Source organism: Phyllopteryx taeniolatus, chromosome 11 (assembly GCF_024500385.1).
Source record: "Phyllopteryx taeniolatus isolate TA_2022b chromosome 11, UOR_Ptae_1.2, whole genome shotgun sequence".
Classification (NCBI taxonomy): domain Eukaryota; kingdom Metazoa; phylum Chordata; class Actinopteri; order Syngnathiformes; family Syngnathidae; genus Phyllopteryx; species Phyllopteryx taeniolatus.
This window is the reverse complement of record NC_084512.1, coordinates 13,872,949-13,892,023: the sequence shown is the minus strand read 5'-3', so window position 1 is coordinate 13,892,023 and position 19,075 is coordinate 13,872,949. Positions and strand designations below refer to the sequence as shown.

Sequence of the window (19,075 nt, the reverse complement as noted above, 5' to 3'; positions counted from 1 at the left end):
TTGTATTGAGATTTTCAGTAGATAAGTGACAATTCTTTCAGCTGCTTCCTGTTTTTCTTACGTATGTTCTTTTTTCTGTTTTGCTTGAATTTTCCCAGACTACATCCATGCCAGCCTGCATCAAGGAGGTGGCTGCAGTTCCAAGACACCAGGAAGTGGCACACAAAATAATTTGCAATGTTGTGTATTATGTATGTAGCTCATTTACATTTCTTCTATACTTAATATTTAAGGATCAATCATGGCAGGGATGGATGACCTGCAGTGTGTAATATTTCTGTTTTTTTTTTCTTTTAGTTTGGTTGTTTGATCGTGTGTGTGGATGCTTGAAAATGTGTGACGCGTCGGACACATTTCTCAGGGTTTACATCCCAAGAATCAACTCTGAGCCAACACAATGTCCCGGTGTAGGACATGTGCTTCATTATCATCTTCCTTAAGTGAAGTGTTTGTCTTTAACTGCAAAACGTTGTCAACGGAACTCTTTGGATTAGATTGTTTGTGTGGCTGTTTGATCTAGATATGATTATATGCATCGTGTGTGTCACGCTTTAGCAAATATGCACAAACATATTTATTTATTTATAAGTTCTTGAAGTGCTGCATTTATATTTTTCTAGCAAGTATTTCTGCAGGTTAAGTAGGTGGGTTAGATTTATTTTTTGTTCTCCCCCCCCCCCCCCCCCCCCGGTAAAGCACTACATCCTATTTTCAGCTACTCTTGCAAAGAAAGGGGAGAGTGCACTCCCCCATGCGGTGCTGTCATGTTTGTGTTGTGAGTACCTGAGCACTTTTCAAGGTTCTCCAGCGCAAAACATTGTTCACTGTGCCAGTCCATAATTTCAATTAATTGTTGATTCCCCCTGCCCCACCCCTCCTATAACTATCTTATTTAGCTCAGCTTATGTTTTCCTGTCGTGACTTGAAATGAGTCCCAACATTGAAGCATTTAGTACCTCACCTTTGTATAGTGTAGTGCCAACATTTCTGTGACTTTTTATTTAGATGAACTGTTTGCTCATTGTATGATATTATGTATAAATAAATTGTTTATAAAACTATATCTGACTCACTGTGGCATAAATATAAACTATAAAATGTTAAGATAAGACAGCATGGTAGCCTTGTGGCTTAGGACCTCTGTATCCCGTGTGGATTTTGCATGTTCTCCTTCCCTTTTTCTCTGGCAACCAGTCAAAGTTGTGTTCCAGTCCTTTCACCCAAAGTCATCGAGGATAGACCCCAACGCAACCCCAATGAGTACAACTGGTATAGAAAATGGATGGATGGACAGTATAATAAATGAAGATTACGTGTTTTGAAACTGCTTGTTTGAATGAAAGCGATATTTTTTTTTAATGCATGATTCCAGAACAATATTTTGGTCTTATTTAAACCAAGTCTAATTGAACTCCAGTTAGGACCACGGGTTCAATTATGTACAATAATGTACATTAGGGTTAATTATGATGTTATCAAAAACAAAATAGTTGTCTTTTTTTCAACTGATTTAGGACAATTTTTCATTGCTGAATTTGAAACTGATGATCATTTCTCTTGTTCGTTTTTCTGCCAAGTTGTTAAAACGTTATTAACCAAATATTACAAACTTTGCTTACTGTAAATCGAATAATAGACTGATAAAGGCAGCTGTAAATCAACTGTTACGTCATCGTTCAAAATTCAGGTCATGAACCTATAAAGCGAAAATAAACAAAAATGTGATATTTGGATTCAGCACATCAAAATTGTTCTAAATCAGCTAAAAAAAAAATTAAAAAAACATACCATAAATTTGCCGTTGATCAGTGTTGTATTTGTTAACTAATAAGACCTTTTCCGGAGCACGCGTACCTGCATTTATAATGGTTAAAAAAATATTACTAATATTCGAGGAGGGTACCAGCCCAGTGACCCGAGACGGTTGCAATATGCTTTTCTCCGCTGAAAATGATAGCCAAAACAGTAAATATTTATATTAATACAATAAGAAAAAATCAAATATATTTCCTAGGGTAGAATATGTGGTGTGGTTTGGTTTGTCAACGTAAAACACTGCACTAGTTGAATGCAGTGCTTGATCCACTGCTCGCATGCGTCGCCGTGACTTCATGCTCGTTTTTTTTTTGTTTTTTTTAACCAGCGCAAGTCCGGTGGGTCCTGGGTAAAAAGAATGGATACATCGCCAAGAAGATAAACCCCCATAACAAAACAAATATGCCATTGAAAATTTACCCGGTGCAGGCACGCCTCAGATTGCAAGGGAGACGACGAGATGATGCATTTAATGTCCATATTTCTAAACGGCGTGTAACTGGAGATTTTTCGCTTCGAAGCTGCGGTGCCTTCAGGGATCACAAAGCTGCTTTTAAAAAATGAAGATGAGCTGTACTGAATAATGGTGATCTGCGAAGGCTTGCCTCATAACGGTAAGATGAGAACATATTTCAGCATTCTAGATCAAATAAAATGTGCACAAAAATGATGTGTTTTTGTATGTGCGTGGCCGTTATGTCATTGTTCCGCTAATCAGCTGGAAATGTGTTTTAGGGAGAACACAATCGTAATTAGTGTGTCTCTTTTAGGAGGCAGCAATGGTGGAGCCTGCGTCCTCCTTTTTTAGAAGACTAATGCTTGACTTAACGGTGGGCGGCTCATAATATGATGATGAACGGCACAGAGATGCCATCAGAGCTGGAGGATGTGCCCAGGCAGGTGAACATCAATGGCACCCAGACGTCACACAGCCCCCCAGTTTGGGCAGTTGTCCACACGGCCACCTTGACCTTTTGCTCCCTTCTCATCGTCTTCATCTTCTGCTTGGGCTCGTATGGGAACCTTGTGGTGTTCCTGTCCTTCTTCGATCCGGCCTTCCGCAAGTTCCGCACCAACTTTGACTTCATGATCCTCAACTTGTCCTTCTGTGATTTGTTTATTTGCTGTGTGACGGCCCCCATGTTTGCGTTGGTGCTTTACCTGGATGCGGGTGGCGTGGATGGCGTGTCCAAGAGCTTTTGCTTCGCCTTCCACCTCACCAGCTCGGGCTTCATCATCATGTCACTGGAGACGGTGGCGGTCATCGCCCTGCACCGCCTGCGCATGGTCCTGGGCCAGCAGCCAAACCGCACCGCCTCGTTCCCCTGCACGCTGGCCCTCACCGCCCTTCTGTGGACGTCCAGCTTCACCGTGGCGGCCCTCCTTACCATGCGGGCGTACCCACGCACGGATGGACCCTGCTTGCCGCACTTTGGTCTAGGAGGGGGGCGGGCCAGGTTGGTGCTGTACGCGTACCTTGCTGACTTTGCTTTTTGCGTGGCTGTGGTCTCCGTGTCTTATCTGATGATCGCCCAGACCCTGAGGAAGAACGCGCAAGTGAGGAAGTGTCCCATTATTACCGTGGCGGCCAACTGCACCCCACCCCCGGCACCTCTGGCAGCCACGGGCTTTGAGGTGGTGCCGTGTAGTGCTGAGGGCCCCTTGTACCGTAATCAGATCTATAACAGATTACAGAATGTTCAGACGCACTCTTACGCCAACAGGACCAAGCAACCGGTGGTCCCGGGGGCAGCCCAAGAAGCCACCTGTTGCCAGCTGGTCTCCACGGTCAACTTGGCCACCACCAAGGACTCCAAAGCTGTCGTCACCTGTGTCGTCATCGTGTTCTCAGTGCTGCTTTGCTGCCTGCCAATGGGGATCTCCTTGGCGCAAGACGTTCTGTCGCCAGAGAGCAGCTTCGCACATTACCAGTTTGAACTGTGCGGGTTTGTCCTCATCTTCCTCAAGTCGGGCATCAATCCCTTTGTGTACTCGCGTAACAGTGCTGGCCTGCGCCGCCGTGTGCTCTGCTGTATGCACTGGGCCGCATTGGGACTCCTGTGCTGCCAGCACAAGACTCGCTTGCACGCCATGGGAAAGGGCAGCCTGGAAGTCAACCGGAATAAATCCTCACACCACGAGACCAACTCGGCCTACATGCTCTCACCCAAGGCTCAGAGGAAGCTGGTGGACCAGGCGTGCGGGCCGAGTCAGTCCAGAGAGTGCGCCGCGAGTCCCAGGGCCGCACGGAGGCCTCGCCCTGCCAGTACATCCACGCCCATCAACACACGCATTGAGCCCTACTACAGTATTTACAACAGCAGTCGCTCTGCTGGACCCAGCACGCCCACCAGCCTCCAGCCTGCCAGCTCACAGACGTTCGCCTTTGCCAAGTCCTATGTGGCCATGCACTACCACACTCACCAGGACACTCTGCAGGACTTTGAGAGCACCTCAGTGCAACAGATCCCCATCCCCTCTGTCTGAACCCATTTGGGATCAGTGTTGTGTTCTGAGGGGGACAGCATCATTGCCACACAGCAAGAAGGCCGTGGATGTGTGTACTCAGGCCTGTCGGGTACAGTATTTAGTTGGGTTGGGTCCCAAAACTTACAGAATGTTAGCTTAATGCAGTGGTTCCCAAACGTTTTGTGGCGTCACAGTTTTATAGATCATACCATTTCCCCTCAGCCTGACACGCATCTTTTCCTGAGTAACTTAAAAGGGACATATTAAGGAAATGAATCCTTGATTACAAATAGTTGGGTCTCTGGAGGTTGAGCTATCCATCAAGTGGAATATTTCACCACCAAGTACATCATTTCATTGCTATCTGGCGGAAACCCTGTATGTCCAAATAGGGTCAATTTCAATTTAACATTTCTTCACAAATTAATACTATGATCTGTCCCAACGTCGTCTGTTATTCTTACACATTATTAACCAATTTAAAGTGTTGCAAATATCTTGAGAACCATTTTTTAAATTCTGTTGGACACGAACTGTCTGAGAAATATCATAAAACTGCCAAGTCATCATTCTGTCATTATGTCGCCTTATGATTGAAAGTCTGGGTGTTTTTTTTTTTTTTAGACAATAATTAGTTAAAATAGGTTAGATTTTAGTAAGCCTGTTTTGTTAAAAATGGGTAGTTCTAAAGGCTTTTTCACACTGCACTTGGTTTTCTTGGTTTCGCAGCGGGCAGCGTGCAAGGATGACAGCGCATGGACATTGAAAATGCACGCGTAGCAGCCAACCAGGAAGTAACAGGGTATGGGGAGAGATTTGTCTCACGATTATTTGCACAAATACAGTACCCTCCAAAAGTATTGGAACGGGAAGGTCATTTCCTTTGTTTTTGTTGTTTACTGAGGACATTTGGGTTTCAGATCAAAAGGTGAATATGAGACAAAAGTTCAGAATTCCAGCTTTCATTTCATGGTATTTACATGTAGATGTGTTAAACAACTCAGGACAGAGCACCTTTTTTTAAGCCACCCACTTTTCAAGTGAGCAAAAGTATTGGAACAGACATGATTAAATTAACTTCAAGTGAATAACATTTAATATTTGGTGGCATAACCCTGACTTGCCATAACTGCATCAAGCCTGCGACCCATTGACTTCACCAGACTGTTGTATTCATTTGAAATGCTTTTTTTCCAGGCCTTTACTGCAGCCTCTTCCAATTCTTGTTTGTTTCTGGCTGTTTCTCCCTTCAGTCTCCTCTTCAGGGGGTAAAATCCTGCTCTATTGGGTTAAGGTCAGGTGATGGACTTGGCCAGTCTAAGAACTTTCACTTTTTCCCCCTGATGAAGCCCTTTGTTGTGTTGGCAGTGTGTTTTGGGTCAATGTCTTGTTGCATGGTGAAGCTTCTCCCGATTAGTTTGGATGCATCTTTCTGTAAATTGCCAGACAAGACTTCAGAATTCATTGTGCTGCTACCATCATGAGTTACATCATTAATAAAGACATTACCTCCACCATGCTTCACAAATCGGCACGTTGGACGACTGGTTAGAGCATCTGCCTCACAGTTCTGAGGTCCGGGGTTCAATCCCTGCCCCGCCTGTGTGGAGTTTGCATGTTGTCCCCGTGCCTGCATGGGTTTTCTCTGGGCACTCCGGTTTCCTCCCACATCCCAAAAACATGCATTAATTGAAGACTCTAAATTGCCCGTAGGTGTGAATGTGAGTGCGAATGGTTGTTTGTTTATATGTGTGCCCTGCGATTGGCTGGCAACCAGTTCAGGGTGTACCCCGCCTCCTGCCCGATGATAGCTGGGATTGGATCCACCACTCCCGCGACCCTTGTGAGCATAAGCGGCTCAGAAAATGGATGGATGGATGCTTCACAGATGAGCTTGTGTGATATGGATCATAAGCAGATCCTTTCTTTCTCCATACTTTGGCCTTTCCATCACTTTGGTAAAGGGTAATCTTGATCTCATCAGTCTATAAAACTTTGTTCCAAAACGTTTGTGGCTCATCTCTGTACTTCTTTGCAAAATCCAATCTGGCCTTCCGATTCTTTTTGCTGATGAGTGGTTTGCATCTTATGGTATGGCCTTTATATTTCTTCTCTCAAAGTCTTCTTCAAACAGTGGATTGTGATACCATCACCCCTACCCTGTGGAGGATGGCAGTGATGTCACTGACTGTTGTCTTTGGGAGTTTCTTCCCAGCTCTCACAATTTTTCTGTCAACTGCTGTTGATACCCTTGACCGACCTGTTCGATGTCTGTTGCTCAGTACACATTGTTCTTTCTTTTTCAGAACATTCCAAATTGTTGAATTGGCTATGCCTAATGTTTGTACAATAGCTCTGATAGATTTTCCCTCTTCTCTCAGCTTCAAAATGGCTTTCTGGTCATCATGTTTGCTTAATGCAGTTTTCCCAGGTGAAACTCAAAGCCAAAAAGCAAGCAGAATCCAATGTTGAAGCGATCAATCTGAAAGGCAACACCTGAGCAACTAGAAACACCCATTAAGTCACATATTCCAGTACTATTGCTCACTTGAAAAGTTGGTGGCTTCAAACAAAAGGTGCTCTGTCCTGAGTTGTTTAACACATCTAGATGTAAATACCATAAAATAAAAGCTGGAATTCTGAATGTTATCCTTTTAAACACTTTAATAATAAACTGGATTGTGTACCTTGGTGACAGACGAGGTAAGTGGTTTTAGGTGATTTCTTTTTTGTTTACTAACTAATGACGGGGTTGCCGGTTGTCCACCTTGTTCAACAATGGTCGGTTTACCGGGGATTGCAGCGGGGTCGGACAATCTACTGGTGGATTCCCATAAAAATGACTTACAGTCAAGTCATCAACGGAGACAGCATCACTGCCACCTAGCGGATGGAGGGATGGGCCTTCCCACACTTAAGTATTCTCAAACTACGTGCGTGTGTGCGTGTGTGTGTGTGTGTGTGTGTGTGTGTGTGTGAGAATATCTTGAAAACTGCGTTACGTTTGTCTCAAAATAAATGCACATGCCCGCTGATCTACAAATGCATCTTTAACAATTCACAAGCATAAGTGAATATTTACAAATGATAAAGCATGATAAATGCACACACAACATTAAAGACCACGTGTAAACCGCGGATATATTTGGGGATCTGAAAAACGCATGTAAATCAAAGATATATTTGTGTAAATCATTTTGACACAAATTTCACCCCATAACAGGGAAGCTTTTCTCACTGTTTCAGATGAGATTTGTTATACTTGTTTGGATGCATATTATGACGTCACCATGACGCTGCTCTCAAGTTGAACAGTTTTAACTCGAGATGCGTCGCGGCAAAACCTGAGGCATTATACTACCTTGAACAATCCGTTGTATGGTAACTCAAGCAAAATAAGCAAGATGGCGTTTTTCATTTCTTGAAAAGTAGAGATTTTGGGTAGGCAAGGATTCCGCCCAACGAATTGTGAGCCATCTATTTCCCAAAATTTGTTTGAATTTTGTGTTTGGCAATGTTTCCGCTGCATGTGCTACGTACAAACAGATCAACACACTAATTGACAACTGTAATTTGGCGACTTGGTGATGAATTTCTATCCCTCACGAGGGAAAATATAATGCTTTTTGTATCTTTATAGGCACTCGCTTTTTTTCCTTCACACTCTAGGCTGCCGCTTCCACAAGTAGTGGCTGCTCATCTCGTCGGAACCCCCTAGCTCCAAAAGCCGTACGGCGTAGGCTCCGCAGTAGAGGGGAGCTGTGACTCTTTTACTTGAGATAGGATCGCTCCTCCAAAATGGGGCAATTTCAGTCAGAAAAAAGCTAGGGTGTGTAAATGTACTGTAATTCTTGATCCATGGGCTATTTTGACCAAAGCATTTTCACAGATATGTTTTGAAGACAACTAGAAATTAAGTTGTGGGGGGAAGAAAAATGCATAATATGTCTCCTTTAATATTGTACTGCCAATGGGTTTTATTTTACACAATAGACGAACACAATGTATACCACCGGGCATCCTCTAGTTGTTAAATTACTGAATATGTTACGTAAAATTTGTTCAACAAAGAAAAAGTGTTCTGGGAACTAAACTGTCTTGAATAACGAACCTCTGAATAGAAAGTGTCATCCATATTGAAGATACCATTTGTGGCCCATGTTGAGATCTCAAGTACTGTTACAAATTTCAGTGTGATCTAAACACTGTGACCTGTGTTCTGACTCAAAGTCCCAGGCCTTTATTGAGTCTTTAGGACCACCATAGTTCCCCAAGCTTGAAACCTCATAGTTTGGTACGATTATGATCGACAGGGACTTTTAAATGTGTGGGGGAGAGTTAGGCAGCCAATGTTGTCAAGGTGACCATTGCAACGCTGAAATTATTAGAATTACGTTCACTCCTTCTTCTGCTATTATTCTGCTACTACAACATCTACTGTATATTTGAAAGAAATGTTTATCTAATATAAACACTTAGCCTAAGTAACTTTTTGGCTTTTTTCATTCATGCTTTGAACCCCATCCCGCAGAACAGGGAACCATTGAGCTAACTGAAGACTAAATTGGCTGTAATGTATGAACTATGACTATAAGTGTAAATGATTGTTTGGGTCTACGTCAGCCCTGTGATTGACAGGTGATCTGTCCATAAACTTCACTCGCCAACATGACCCTGCATATGATGAGTGGAATAGAAAATGGATGGAAAAAGAGAATTATAATCCGAAGGTATTTCACTGTTCATGACTTTTTGAGTCTTTACTGATGGTCCTATAAGTCGACCTGCTGTATTGCACATGCATGTGCTGTTACAACCTCAGACTGCAGCCTTAAATTGCTCATGCGGCCCTTCGAAGGAGTATTGCTCTTCATCACGTTTGTAACCTCATGCACTTTTTACCCTATTAAATGTTTGGCAAGTGCAGTGCGTCTTTGCTCCTTTGGTTGGAAATAATGTACTTCAATTATTGTAAGGTTCGGACCTTTTGTAGTTATTTTGGTTTGAATATACAGTACTTTCACTATACGTATTTGTGTTACGGAAGATGAGCGTTGAACTTCAAATGGAAAAAATATGGGTGTTAGAGGTGATTTTATGTGCTTTCACGCCTCAAATTTGCTTTAGAAAGCATTTAAGAACTCGTTTCTTATAGAATTGACGCTGGAAACAGCACCCCCATGTGGTTTTGAATGTTACCGCATGAGCGCTGGCATATCAAGTACATTACGTTTAAGGAATGTTATTTCCATGCATCCATCCATCCATTTTCTGAGCCGCAAATCCTCACAACGGTCGCGGGAGCGCTGGAGCCTATCCCAGTTATCATCGGGCAGGAGGCGGGGCACACCCTGAACTGGTTGCCAGCCAATCGCAGGGCACATATAAACAAACCATTCGCACTCACATTCACACCCTACGGGCAATTTTGAGTCTTCAACCAACCTACCATGCATGTTTTTGGGATGTGGGAGGAAACTGGAGTGCCCGGAGAAAACCCACGCAAGCACGGGGAGAACATGCAAACTCCACACAGGCGGGGTCGGGATTTGAACCCCGGTCCTCAGAACTGTGAGGCAGACGGTCTAACCAGTCGTTCACCGTGCCAGATGTTATGTTATATTTTATATATATATATATATACACACGCACATACACAACTTTTATCAACTTGTTTTTTTTTTTTTTTTACAAATATGCTTCATTTCAGCTCAAGGATTAATACATGTACATGAAAAGGCCAAAATTATTATATATAACCACTCTGTATTACAGTGCAGTTTTACACCACTAAAAATAGCTATATATATACGTAGCATGATAACCTCTGTAGATTTTTACAGGACTTTTCACCCCACCAAGGAGATAATGGGTACCGTCCGAGAACTGTCCATTGCATTTAGGAAGAACAAAAATACAATGGATCAACATTAAAATAGAAATAAAATCATCTACAGTGTATTGTTTATAGTGCATGACCTAAACTATATCTTGAAATTATCTTTTTTTTGTAGTGCCAGAAGTTGTAATATACCAAGCTTTACCTTGATTTGATAGCAGATTACAGACGCATTTAGCTACAAGTTAATATGGGGAATGCAAACACGCTAAGACACTCCTGTGTACTGGTTTTGTCCCTGTGATAAGACCGCGATCAAGAACCTTGTATTGAGTGTCTTTTAGAAATACCCCTTGAACACAATTCAAAATACATCATAAAGTTACAAAGACATTTTAATCAAACTTACATTTGTCATTTCAAAAAAAAACAACTGATGCATAAGTTACACTCACCCTTAATAAAATGAATAACGCACACCTTCTTTTAAAACTACAAGTGCATAGTATCTCTCTCTCACGCCATGATCTTGTCCATGATAAAATAATTATTTTAAGCAGATATATGAAATATGGACAATAAATCCACATTCTCCTTGAGTGATTTATTTAAGCTACAACCAAGCTGAGTGAGGCAGTCATGTGGTTTGATCTACAGCTCAGATGAGGGTGCCTGGATCGTTTCTTCAGCTCCTCAGCATCCTCAAGTCCAGCCTCAAGATCACCACAGTTTGAACCTTTGTTGGTCTTAAGTGTCACATCACAACCATTTGTGTGTCCTTCTCTTTTAAATGTACTTCTTGGGCTTCTCCTCATCACATGATCTTTGGGCCATTCAGCTAGAGTAGGACAGAAGTCCGTGTTCATCTGCTGAGTCAAGAATCCTGCATATGACTGAAGATTCAACCTGAGACAAAACATTTTAGATAATGTAGTTCTAGAAATAAATCACTGATTTCACAAACTCATCCTGATATGTATTCTTAAAATCACTTGAAAATCACTCCCAATTGAAGTTTACTGTAAAACTGATGCATAAAACTGAGAAAAAAGAAAATTAAACATCATACCTTTAAAAAACAAAACGTTCAAACAAACCTCAAACTTCATCAAACAAAAGTCCGCTAGCTTAATGCTAAAGTAAAAGTAAATGCGAAATGCTATGAACGGGCTAACTGAAATGAGCATAAATGTTACTCAACAATTGTACTTATTGAGAAAGTGCTTTACATAAGATCAAACAAAACACACAAAAAAAACTTATTTTCTCATTAAAATATATAAGAGACCCCTTCATATTGGCATGTGGCACACAAGAGGTCAAGTTTTATTCTTTCTTGTTGTGCAACGCTGTTCGTCGATGAGAGGGAAGAACAAGATTCAAACAGATGCTATTTTAACACACAAAGGGAACAATGACTATTAATGGAGTCAGTAGGAGTCAGTTTCTGTGCCTTTTCTTCTTGCTGTTAATTGCGCTGCATTTCACCTAACAGTGCTGCTCGGCATGTTGTGCAACAACATGGTACTACATTGAAGGCCCGTAACGCTAAAATCGGATGTACAGAAGTATTGCAATTTTTTTAAAATTAGCACAGAAGAGTTTGTATGTATGAAATGTTCGCAAGGTGAAAGTTCGTAAGTAGTATTAAAAAAATCAGCGACATAGCAGGGGAACACTACACACAAAAGCAATTAATTAACTGCTTAACGAGTATACTTACCCCAAGGACGTATTGGCAAGTCTGAGGCTCCAGCATATAGACAGTGACTGCATGGGGAGAGTCTGACTCTTTACATCTGATGGAGGAACAAGATGAGGGAGTCAGGAGGGAAACGTGATTCTTCTTCTATCAACACATCACTGTAAGACTGTTCACACACTTTAATTTGACAATAACTTGGCGGGGATTTCCTGTCAGATCGCACAGGTCGCCATGGCCATAGAAATGTGAGACCAGCCTGTAGAGAGGCGTACAAAACATAAGCATAGATGATAGTGCTTTGTTTTGATTCAGGATCAGTGTACAATGATAGCGTACTTGACTTTTTGCACTCCACTGTCTTTTAGCTGGTAATATCGAGCCACGTTCTTCTTGGACCACTCAATGTGTTCCTCGGCATTCCAGCTTCCAACCACCACAATGTTCTTCGCTTGCTCCTTATCCTGAAACACCAAAACAACACAAATCCAAGGCAAGTATTGGATAATGTGGAAAGTTGATTAAAATACGTGTCACATTTATAAAGGGCTGATCTTTCAAGTGGGACCAGTTGCTTTCCGAAATCACTTCTTTGAGTAAATGTCCAAGGTAAGGGTTATTTTCCTTCCCCAACACTAGCCTCTGTCTCACCTCATGGTACTGATGGACATGTTTTCCATAACAGAATTCGTATTTCCACCATCCAACCCCCTGAAAAACACATCATCGAAACAGTTGACATCTCATTGTGGCAACTGACTCCCCTCCAGCGGTGCTGACGATGCCTCACCCCGTGTAAACAGTAGGAGCCGCTAAGGAACTCCTTGACAAGCTGCTCGTCTGTCAGGCGGGATATGTGAGTGGTGCCCCCAGCCACCTGCCCGCCCACGGACTTTTGTGAGGAAGTGAAGGCCTCCTCTCTTGTTGGTGAATCCGCCTGCAACCATCACACAAAGCTGTCAATGAAAGTCATTCCATTCACTGTCAGGTCTGTAGGTCTTTACTTTTACTCTGATACATTTCCATTAACCATGTTTGTTACTCGTTATTGTAAAATAAAATCATGAGAAATTGTTTATTTGCGAATTGCCTGAATCACGGAGAACAAAGCGGAAGAATAGTCCTGCCTGTCCATAGATAAAGTCATGTCAATAATAATAAAAAAAAAAAAGGAAATCTGATTTTTCTAGAACATCGAATAAACTCACATTTTTTAGATTTAAAAAAACAAAAAAAAGCACATTGAGTTAGGTTAATTTATATAAATCCAGCGAAGTCAAAATGTCGATTTTCTTTGAGTTGTCGTGAGCTTGTTTACGCATATGGCTAAAGTGTGCTAGCTAACTTTGCTCATTAGCTAACATAAATATTAACTACTGTACACTACTGAAGTAAAAAAACATTAAAAACATAAAAACTATAAAGGCTAACATTTTCAATGTACTTTTACTACCAATACATAAGTACACTTACTATCAGAAAATTACTTTTAATACTTAAGCACAGCAAAAGTCAGACACTTTTAAGATTTACCGTAATTTCTCGTGTATAATCTGCAGCCATGTATATATAATATGCACCCCCAAAACTGAGCTCAAAATTCTGGAAAACCCATCGACCGTAATTTCTCGTGGATAATGCGCAGCCATGTATAATGCGCACCACCGAAGTTGACCTAAAAATTCTGGAAAACCCATCTACCTATGTATACTGCATTTTTAAAAAGCATGACTGTGCTTCTACCCATATGATCAAAAAGAAGTATTTTTTCCAAAAAATATTCTGAAGTTAAGTTTATTTGAACATGTAATACTTTTTTAATTTACTCTTATTTTGAAATTCACAGCCTTACTTTTATTGAGTAAATGAGAAAACACACAGTTGTGCTCATATGTTTGATTACCCAGGCAGAATTTGTAAGATGGGTACAATTCTTTAAAGAAAACATGAAGGGCTAGGCAAAACCCATTTGATTTGATTTCAATGGGATGTCAAGCATTTCAGAAAAGCATGATCATTAAACAAAACATAACTAAGGTGGCACGGTGGGCGACAGTATATGCAGTCATACCCCTGTCATATTGGAATGAAAGTGTAGGCTACACCTTTTTCATAACCTCTAGGTGGCGGCACATTAGAATGAAAGTGTGGCGGTGACATTGGAACGAGTGTTCAGCTTTTTCATAACCTCTGGATGGCAGCATACAGTTATAAAAAGTTCCCCCCCCCCATTTTCCCGTATACCTATGTATAATGCGCACTATTGGCTTTTGACAATTTTATGTGGAAAAATGCGCATTATACACGAGAAATTACAGTACCTATGACGAATGCATTTTAACAATGCATGATTTTGCTTCTAACCATATGATTAAAACATGTATTATCTGTATTTTGTTAGTTTTTTTCAAATAATTATTCTGAAGTTAATCACTTTATTTGAACACGTAATACTTTTTTTATTTACTTCCTCTTATTTTCAAATTCACAGCCCTACTTTTATTTAGTAAATGAGAAAACACACAGTTGTGCTCATGTTTGATTACCCAGGCAGAATTTGTAAGATGGGTACAATTATTTAAAGAAAACATGAAGGGCCAGGCGAAACACATTTTATTTGAATGGGATTTAAATTAAACTGTCAAGCATTTCAGACAAGCATTATCATTAAACAAAACATAACCATAAAGAAATGAATGATGGTTGTTGTTCAGTCATTTTCCTCATTTTTTCAATTTCACAAAGTCTGCTATACAATTATGAGCACAACTTTACATATATGCAGTGATACGTACCCCAGTCATATAGGAATGAAACTGTAGACTGCACCCTTTTCCTTTTATATATATATATATATATATATATATATATATGCATTATACACAATAAATTATGGTACTCAAGTAATATTCTACAAGGTTACTTTTACTTCTACCAATGTTAAACAATTATCGCTTCAAATTTATACAAGACTAGTGAATCGCTGACCTCTCTGTGCTCAGCGGTGGTGCTGAAAGAAGGCTTGCGCTGCTCCTCTTGCTCCTTATCCAGCTGGGCGAGTCGCCAAGGCCGCAGCGGCGAGCCAGCCAGTGCCTGGCAGAAGATGGCGTTAACCGGGGACGACTTGAACCTGTGCACAAGAGTGGGCGCGAGGTCACGTTTCATCTGCTGCACCCGATGCATATAATAAACAGCAGTTTTTCCACCTGTATTTTGGGTGTGCACAGAGCAAGGGGGTCAGCACCACCACCTCATACTCGCAGGTAGTGACCTCAGCGATCGACAGGATCTCATGTTTGGCCTCTGGGTGACACACGTACAACACGGACGTGGAGCGCGGCTCGTTCTGCTTCAGCACACAAGGTGTCCCGTTTCCCATCTCCAGTGAGTAATATGGCGTCAGCTGACCTTCTATGTTCTTAGACAGCACCTAGAAGATAATATGTACAATATGTGTCACATTTATAGCAGCAAATATGGTGGACTGCTCAAGTTGTAAAGCTTACTTCAGTTTCGGGTGCTGACTGAGTCCTTTTTGTCTCTTCAACATTAGCTGACAGAAGAAATACATGAGCATAATACAAAAAATTATACATTAATTAATAAGCAGCAACGCATGGGCATCCCCTTTTCAAAGTTGAATGAAAAGTCTCAAAACGATCATCAAACTTTGACACAATGATCTACCTAAAATAAATAGTGCAAGCAAAAAAGCAATTTAACCTTGCAAATCCATCAAGGAACCCTGCTTCCAATTGGGGCTTATTTGAGTGAATTCCCTAGTTGGAGTTTGACAAAGTATGAGCCCTGGAATTCTCCTGAAATGACTGCTTTTAACAAAATGGCCGGATTTCTTTTCAATTTTCGGCATGGGTCCAAGACACTTTTTGATGTTCACTCAATTCCGTATTGAAACTGGTGTTAAAAAAACAAAAAACAAAAAAACAAAATACATTTTCAATTTCTTTTTTTCAACATTACACCCATTTTCAAAGATTGCTGGAGGATGAAAAGAAAACATACCCATTTGTGTACTTTTTCTCTTCCCTGCTAAATTTCCCAAGAAGTACTCTTGAACACCTATTTTCTGTGGATACACACAGTATCGGTATTACTATGATCATACCCTCAAATCAGTGGTAGCTTTATATTCAGGTTCTTCTGAGAACACAAACCTGAGCCGTCTCCTTCTCTTCATGATACTGTCTTACATGTTTTCCGTGACATACTTCATAGGTCCAGTAAGATTCAATCTGCCAGCCAATGGAGAAAAAGAAAAACTCTTTTAGTTACACTCCAACTTAGTATGCGCTCTGCTGGTATAATCAGACACAAGCAAAAGTGAGAGGATGACTGGACTTACTCTGTATGAGCAGCTGCTTCGTTTGAACAGAGGCTCCAGAAGTTCAGACGGACTTGGCCCCCTGTACTCCTTGTCATCGTCCTGAGGTCAGAGAAGAAAAATGAGATTAATGAGGTAACAAGAGCTTAATATAGTAATGGTTCGTACCTGGCAACACTTGCAACAACATACACGCGCCAGTCACACTGTCATTTCTGCAGTTTTAATTTGCATGAAATGAATCTACAAAGCACTGCCTCATATGGGATCCTCGTCTTTGCTTAGGGGAAACTTGTTGATAAAATCAGAAATACCGGGCAGATTGTTCTGATATTTTTAGAGGTCTCCATGGGTATGCATAAATAGGGATGTAATCATAAATTTAAGTGACGATCGGCTGCAGTTTTGGGACGAGTGACGTAATGCATGTCATACAGTAATGCGGCATGACATGGCTGTGTCCTCTTTCCTCAAGGAGGCATTTCTATGGACGATTTTTATTTTATTTTTTAACAACGAGAATTCCAATGTTTCACTATCACTACTTTCATTCATTGTTGTATTAAAAACAAATCCACATTTTCCATAGAGGCAACAATTTCACCGCAGAATACCTAGAAGCAATGTCCACACTTTCTGCCACGTGTCAGACTGTGACAGGCTGACGTGTCTAAAATGTGGGCGGGCCAAAATCTGGCTGAAAATCAAATATTTCATCAGAAAACGATCCAGAAACCCTACCGAGTCAATTTTGGGGGAGGGAATTCTTTCTGCAGTCATCCTTTTAAAGTGCATAACTACGGCTTAAGTACCTATGTTCTCATCATTAAGTTTTAAGTGTTTAGGAATATTCACACACACAGCTGCCGTTTTATGTTTCAGAGGACTTCGGCTTCAGACTGCTGTGTGCGATTAAATGCAACCATTACCTCTTCTCCAGATGTCAGCGAAGGCAGGAGGCATTTGTACTTCTCCTTCTCTAATGTGGTCATGATGACGAAGTTGTCGTCCTTGTAAAGTGAGCCCGAAGTGGGCTGAAATACACATTGACCGCCAGGTAAAGCATCCTTTTAATGTTACCAACACCGCTTAAGAGCCGAGATCAAGTGAGGCAATACCATTGTGAATTCAGGCCCGGGCCAGGTGATTTTAAAAGGAATTTCATCAGTGAAGGAGGGCTGACCGTTCCCGTTTGCAGAGACGCCGCCGCAGAGCTCTAGGAACCCGCCGGCCATCACCAACACAAACCCGGCCATCATCTCTCCCTATCCGGCCGCTCCTCATGTACAGCAGCAGCGTGTTCCTCACAGTAACGCCAACCTGCAAAATGAATTCTAAACTTGTCCGAAATGATCCGGGTTGATATCCGTTTGGGAATTACGTACTACTACTATTTTGATCATTCGTGACGTAAACACACTAGCAAAATACAGGAAGTGAGCTCTTTCCTTTGCCACGTCCTTTTCCGGCTGCTTTTCCCCCCTTCTACCTCTTGTTAAAATGACAGCAGTGACATCTAGTGGTAAAAAGGGGAACCCGTAACAAATCACACAGAATCAGATGACAACTGAAAAAACAAAAAACAAAACAATAATGTTGACCAGTGCAGCAAAAACACGGTGGTTTGCACAAATTTGATGATTGTTTCCTGCTTTAAAAAAAATGTTGGCTGAGCCTTCTCCCCCCTTACATTACAGGCCATATCATGAGGCAAACAGGCACATTGTAAATGTATCGGTGAGCTGTATCAAAAATCCTCCTTTTAAAATATGATAATCCTCACATTTAATTGACACACGGTTATAGAGGTGTTACTCTAACAACGTATATTATTGTTAGTAAGTTCGTGCAATGGTCTAGAACTGCACCGTGTCAGATTGAGGGGTGGTAATTACTTACTAATATAAATATGCCACTACTACTACACGACTACTACTGTAGTATTACGACTACCACCAGTAATCATCCTCATCTTCATCCTCATCATGATCATCAGAATAATCAGAAGAATAATCCGAATCATAATGGTACTACTACTACTATATTTATCATAGTAAAATAATAGCACAAAGTAAAACAACAGATATACAAAGATTCCCTTATATCTTCCCTTAGTGGATAGATTTATTTTGTATGGTGTCTGTGTTGTGGCTTAATTTGTTGTTTCTGCAATTGTCGACTCATCCGTCCTATTCATCCATCCATCCATCCATCCATCCATCCATCCATCCATTTTCTGAGCTGCTTCTCCTCACTAGGGTCGCGGGCGTGCTGGAGCCTATCCCAGCTGTCATCGGGCAGGAGGCGGGGTAATGCTAAAATATGCTTTTATATTGCTTTGTTTTATCCTTCCCTGCTGTCTGCTGCCAGGTCTTCATTGCAAATGAGAATCTGTTCTCCACTGCCTCCTGAATAACTAAAGGTTAAATGAATGAATGAATAAATAAATATCGCTCATTTGAACAGCTTTTAAATTTAAAACACGGACATAATATTTCTGCGACTGAGTTATCTTGTACACTGGAAATCTCTACAATAGAATTGTATGTTTGACCTGTTGGTGGAGCTGTTGATATGAGAAAATGAGCCTCCTAAGAGTGGGACGTGATGATAAAACAGACTGTGATACAGAGAGAGAGGATTAGGAGGAGGGCATTGTGGACTGTAGGAGAGGATTCAAGCAAGACAAACGTCCCAAAAGATCATTCCACCTCTAACACACCCACGCTTCCCTCATCGCTCTGACTCACCTCTGTCCATAGTGTCGATATTACTTATTGATTGATGTCTGCATGCAACTTTCATGGATGAAATGACGGCTAGATACAACCAGATGAATCCTTCTTGTTTCCATGGTAACTATTGTATCATTAAAATAAGATATATAAGGGTCACTTCTGACAATTAA

At 41.2% G+C, this 19,075-nt stretch overlaps 3 protein-coding genes across 3 annotated transcripts in view; 2 read left to right on the top strand and 1 right to left on the bottom strand.

The window, feature by feature from the left end:
* The window catches only part of psme4a (proteasome activator subunit 4a), a 30,858-nt gene extending 29,797 nt beyond the window's left edge, over positions 1 to 1,061 (top strand). The window contains 1 exon segment of the mRNA XM_061789396.1: positions 99 to 1,061. The gene's annotated coding sequence lies outside the window, so the exon portion shown is untranslated.
* Positions 1,062 to 1,955: 894 nt separating this feature from the next.
* Positions 1,956 to 9,210, top strand: gpr75 (G protein-coupled receptor 75). Its single transcript, XM_061790290.1, has 2 exons — positions 1,956 to 2,429; positions 2,586 to 9,210. The coding sequence occupies exon 2, from the start codon at positions 2,662 to 2,664 to the stop codon at positions 4,300 to 4,302; it is 1,641 nt and encodes a 546-aa protein (XP_061646274.1). The 5' UTR covers positions 1,956 to 2,429; positions 2,586 to 2,661; the 3' UTR covers positions 4,303 to 9,210.
* A 1,290-nt stretch (positions 9,211 to 10,500) lies between these two features.
* erlec1 (endoplasmic reticulum lectin 1) lies at positions 10,501 to 17,634 on the bottom strand. Its single transcript, XM_061790291.1, has 14 exons — positions 17,286 to 17,634; positions 17,097 to 17,201; positions 16,189 to 16,269; positions 16,001 to 16,078; positions 15,849 to 15,912; positions 15,332 to 15,378; positions 15,032 to 15,255; positions 14,814 to 14,955; positions 12,616 to 12,762; positions 12,477 to 12,536; positions 12,165 to 12,289; positions 12,007 to 12,084; positions 11,847 to 11,922; positions 10,501 to 11,029 (listed from the first exon to the last, which is right to left on the bottom strand). Exons 1-14 carry the CDS (start codon positions 17,424 to 17,426, stop codon positions 10,958 to 10,960), a joined length of 1,440 nt encoding a protein of 479 aa, XP_061646275.1. The 5' UTR covers positions 17,427 to 17,634; the 3' UTR covers positions 10,501 to 10,957.
* Between the last annotated feature and the right edge of the window lie 1,441 nt (positions 17,635 to 19,075).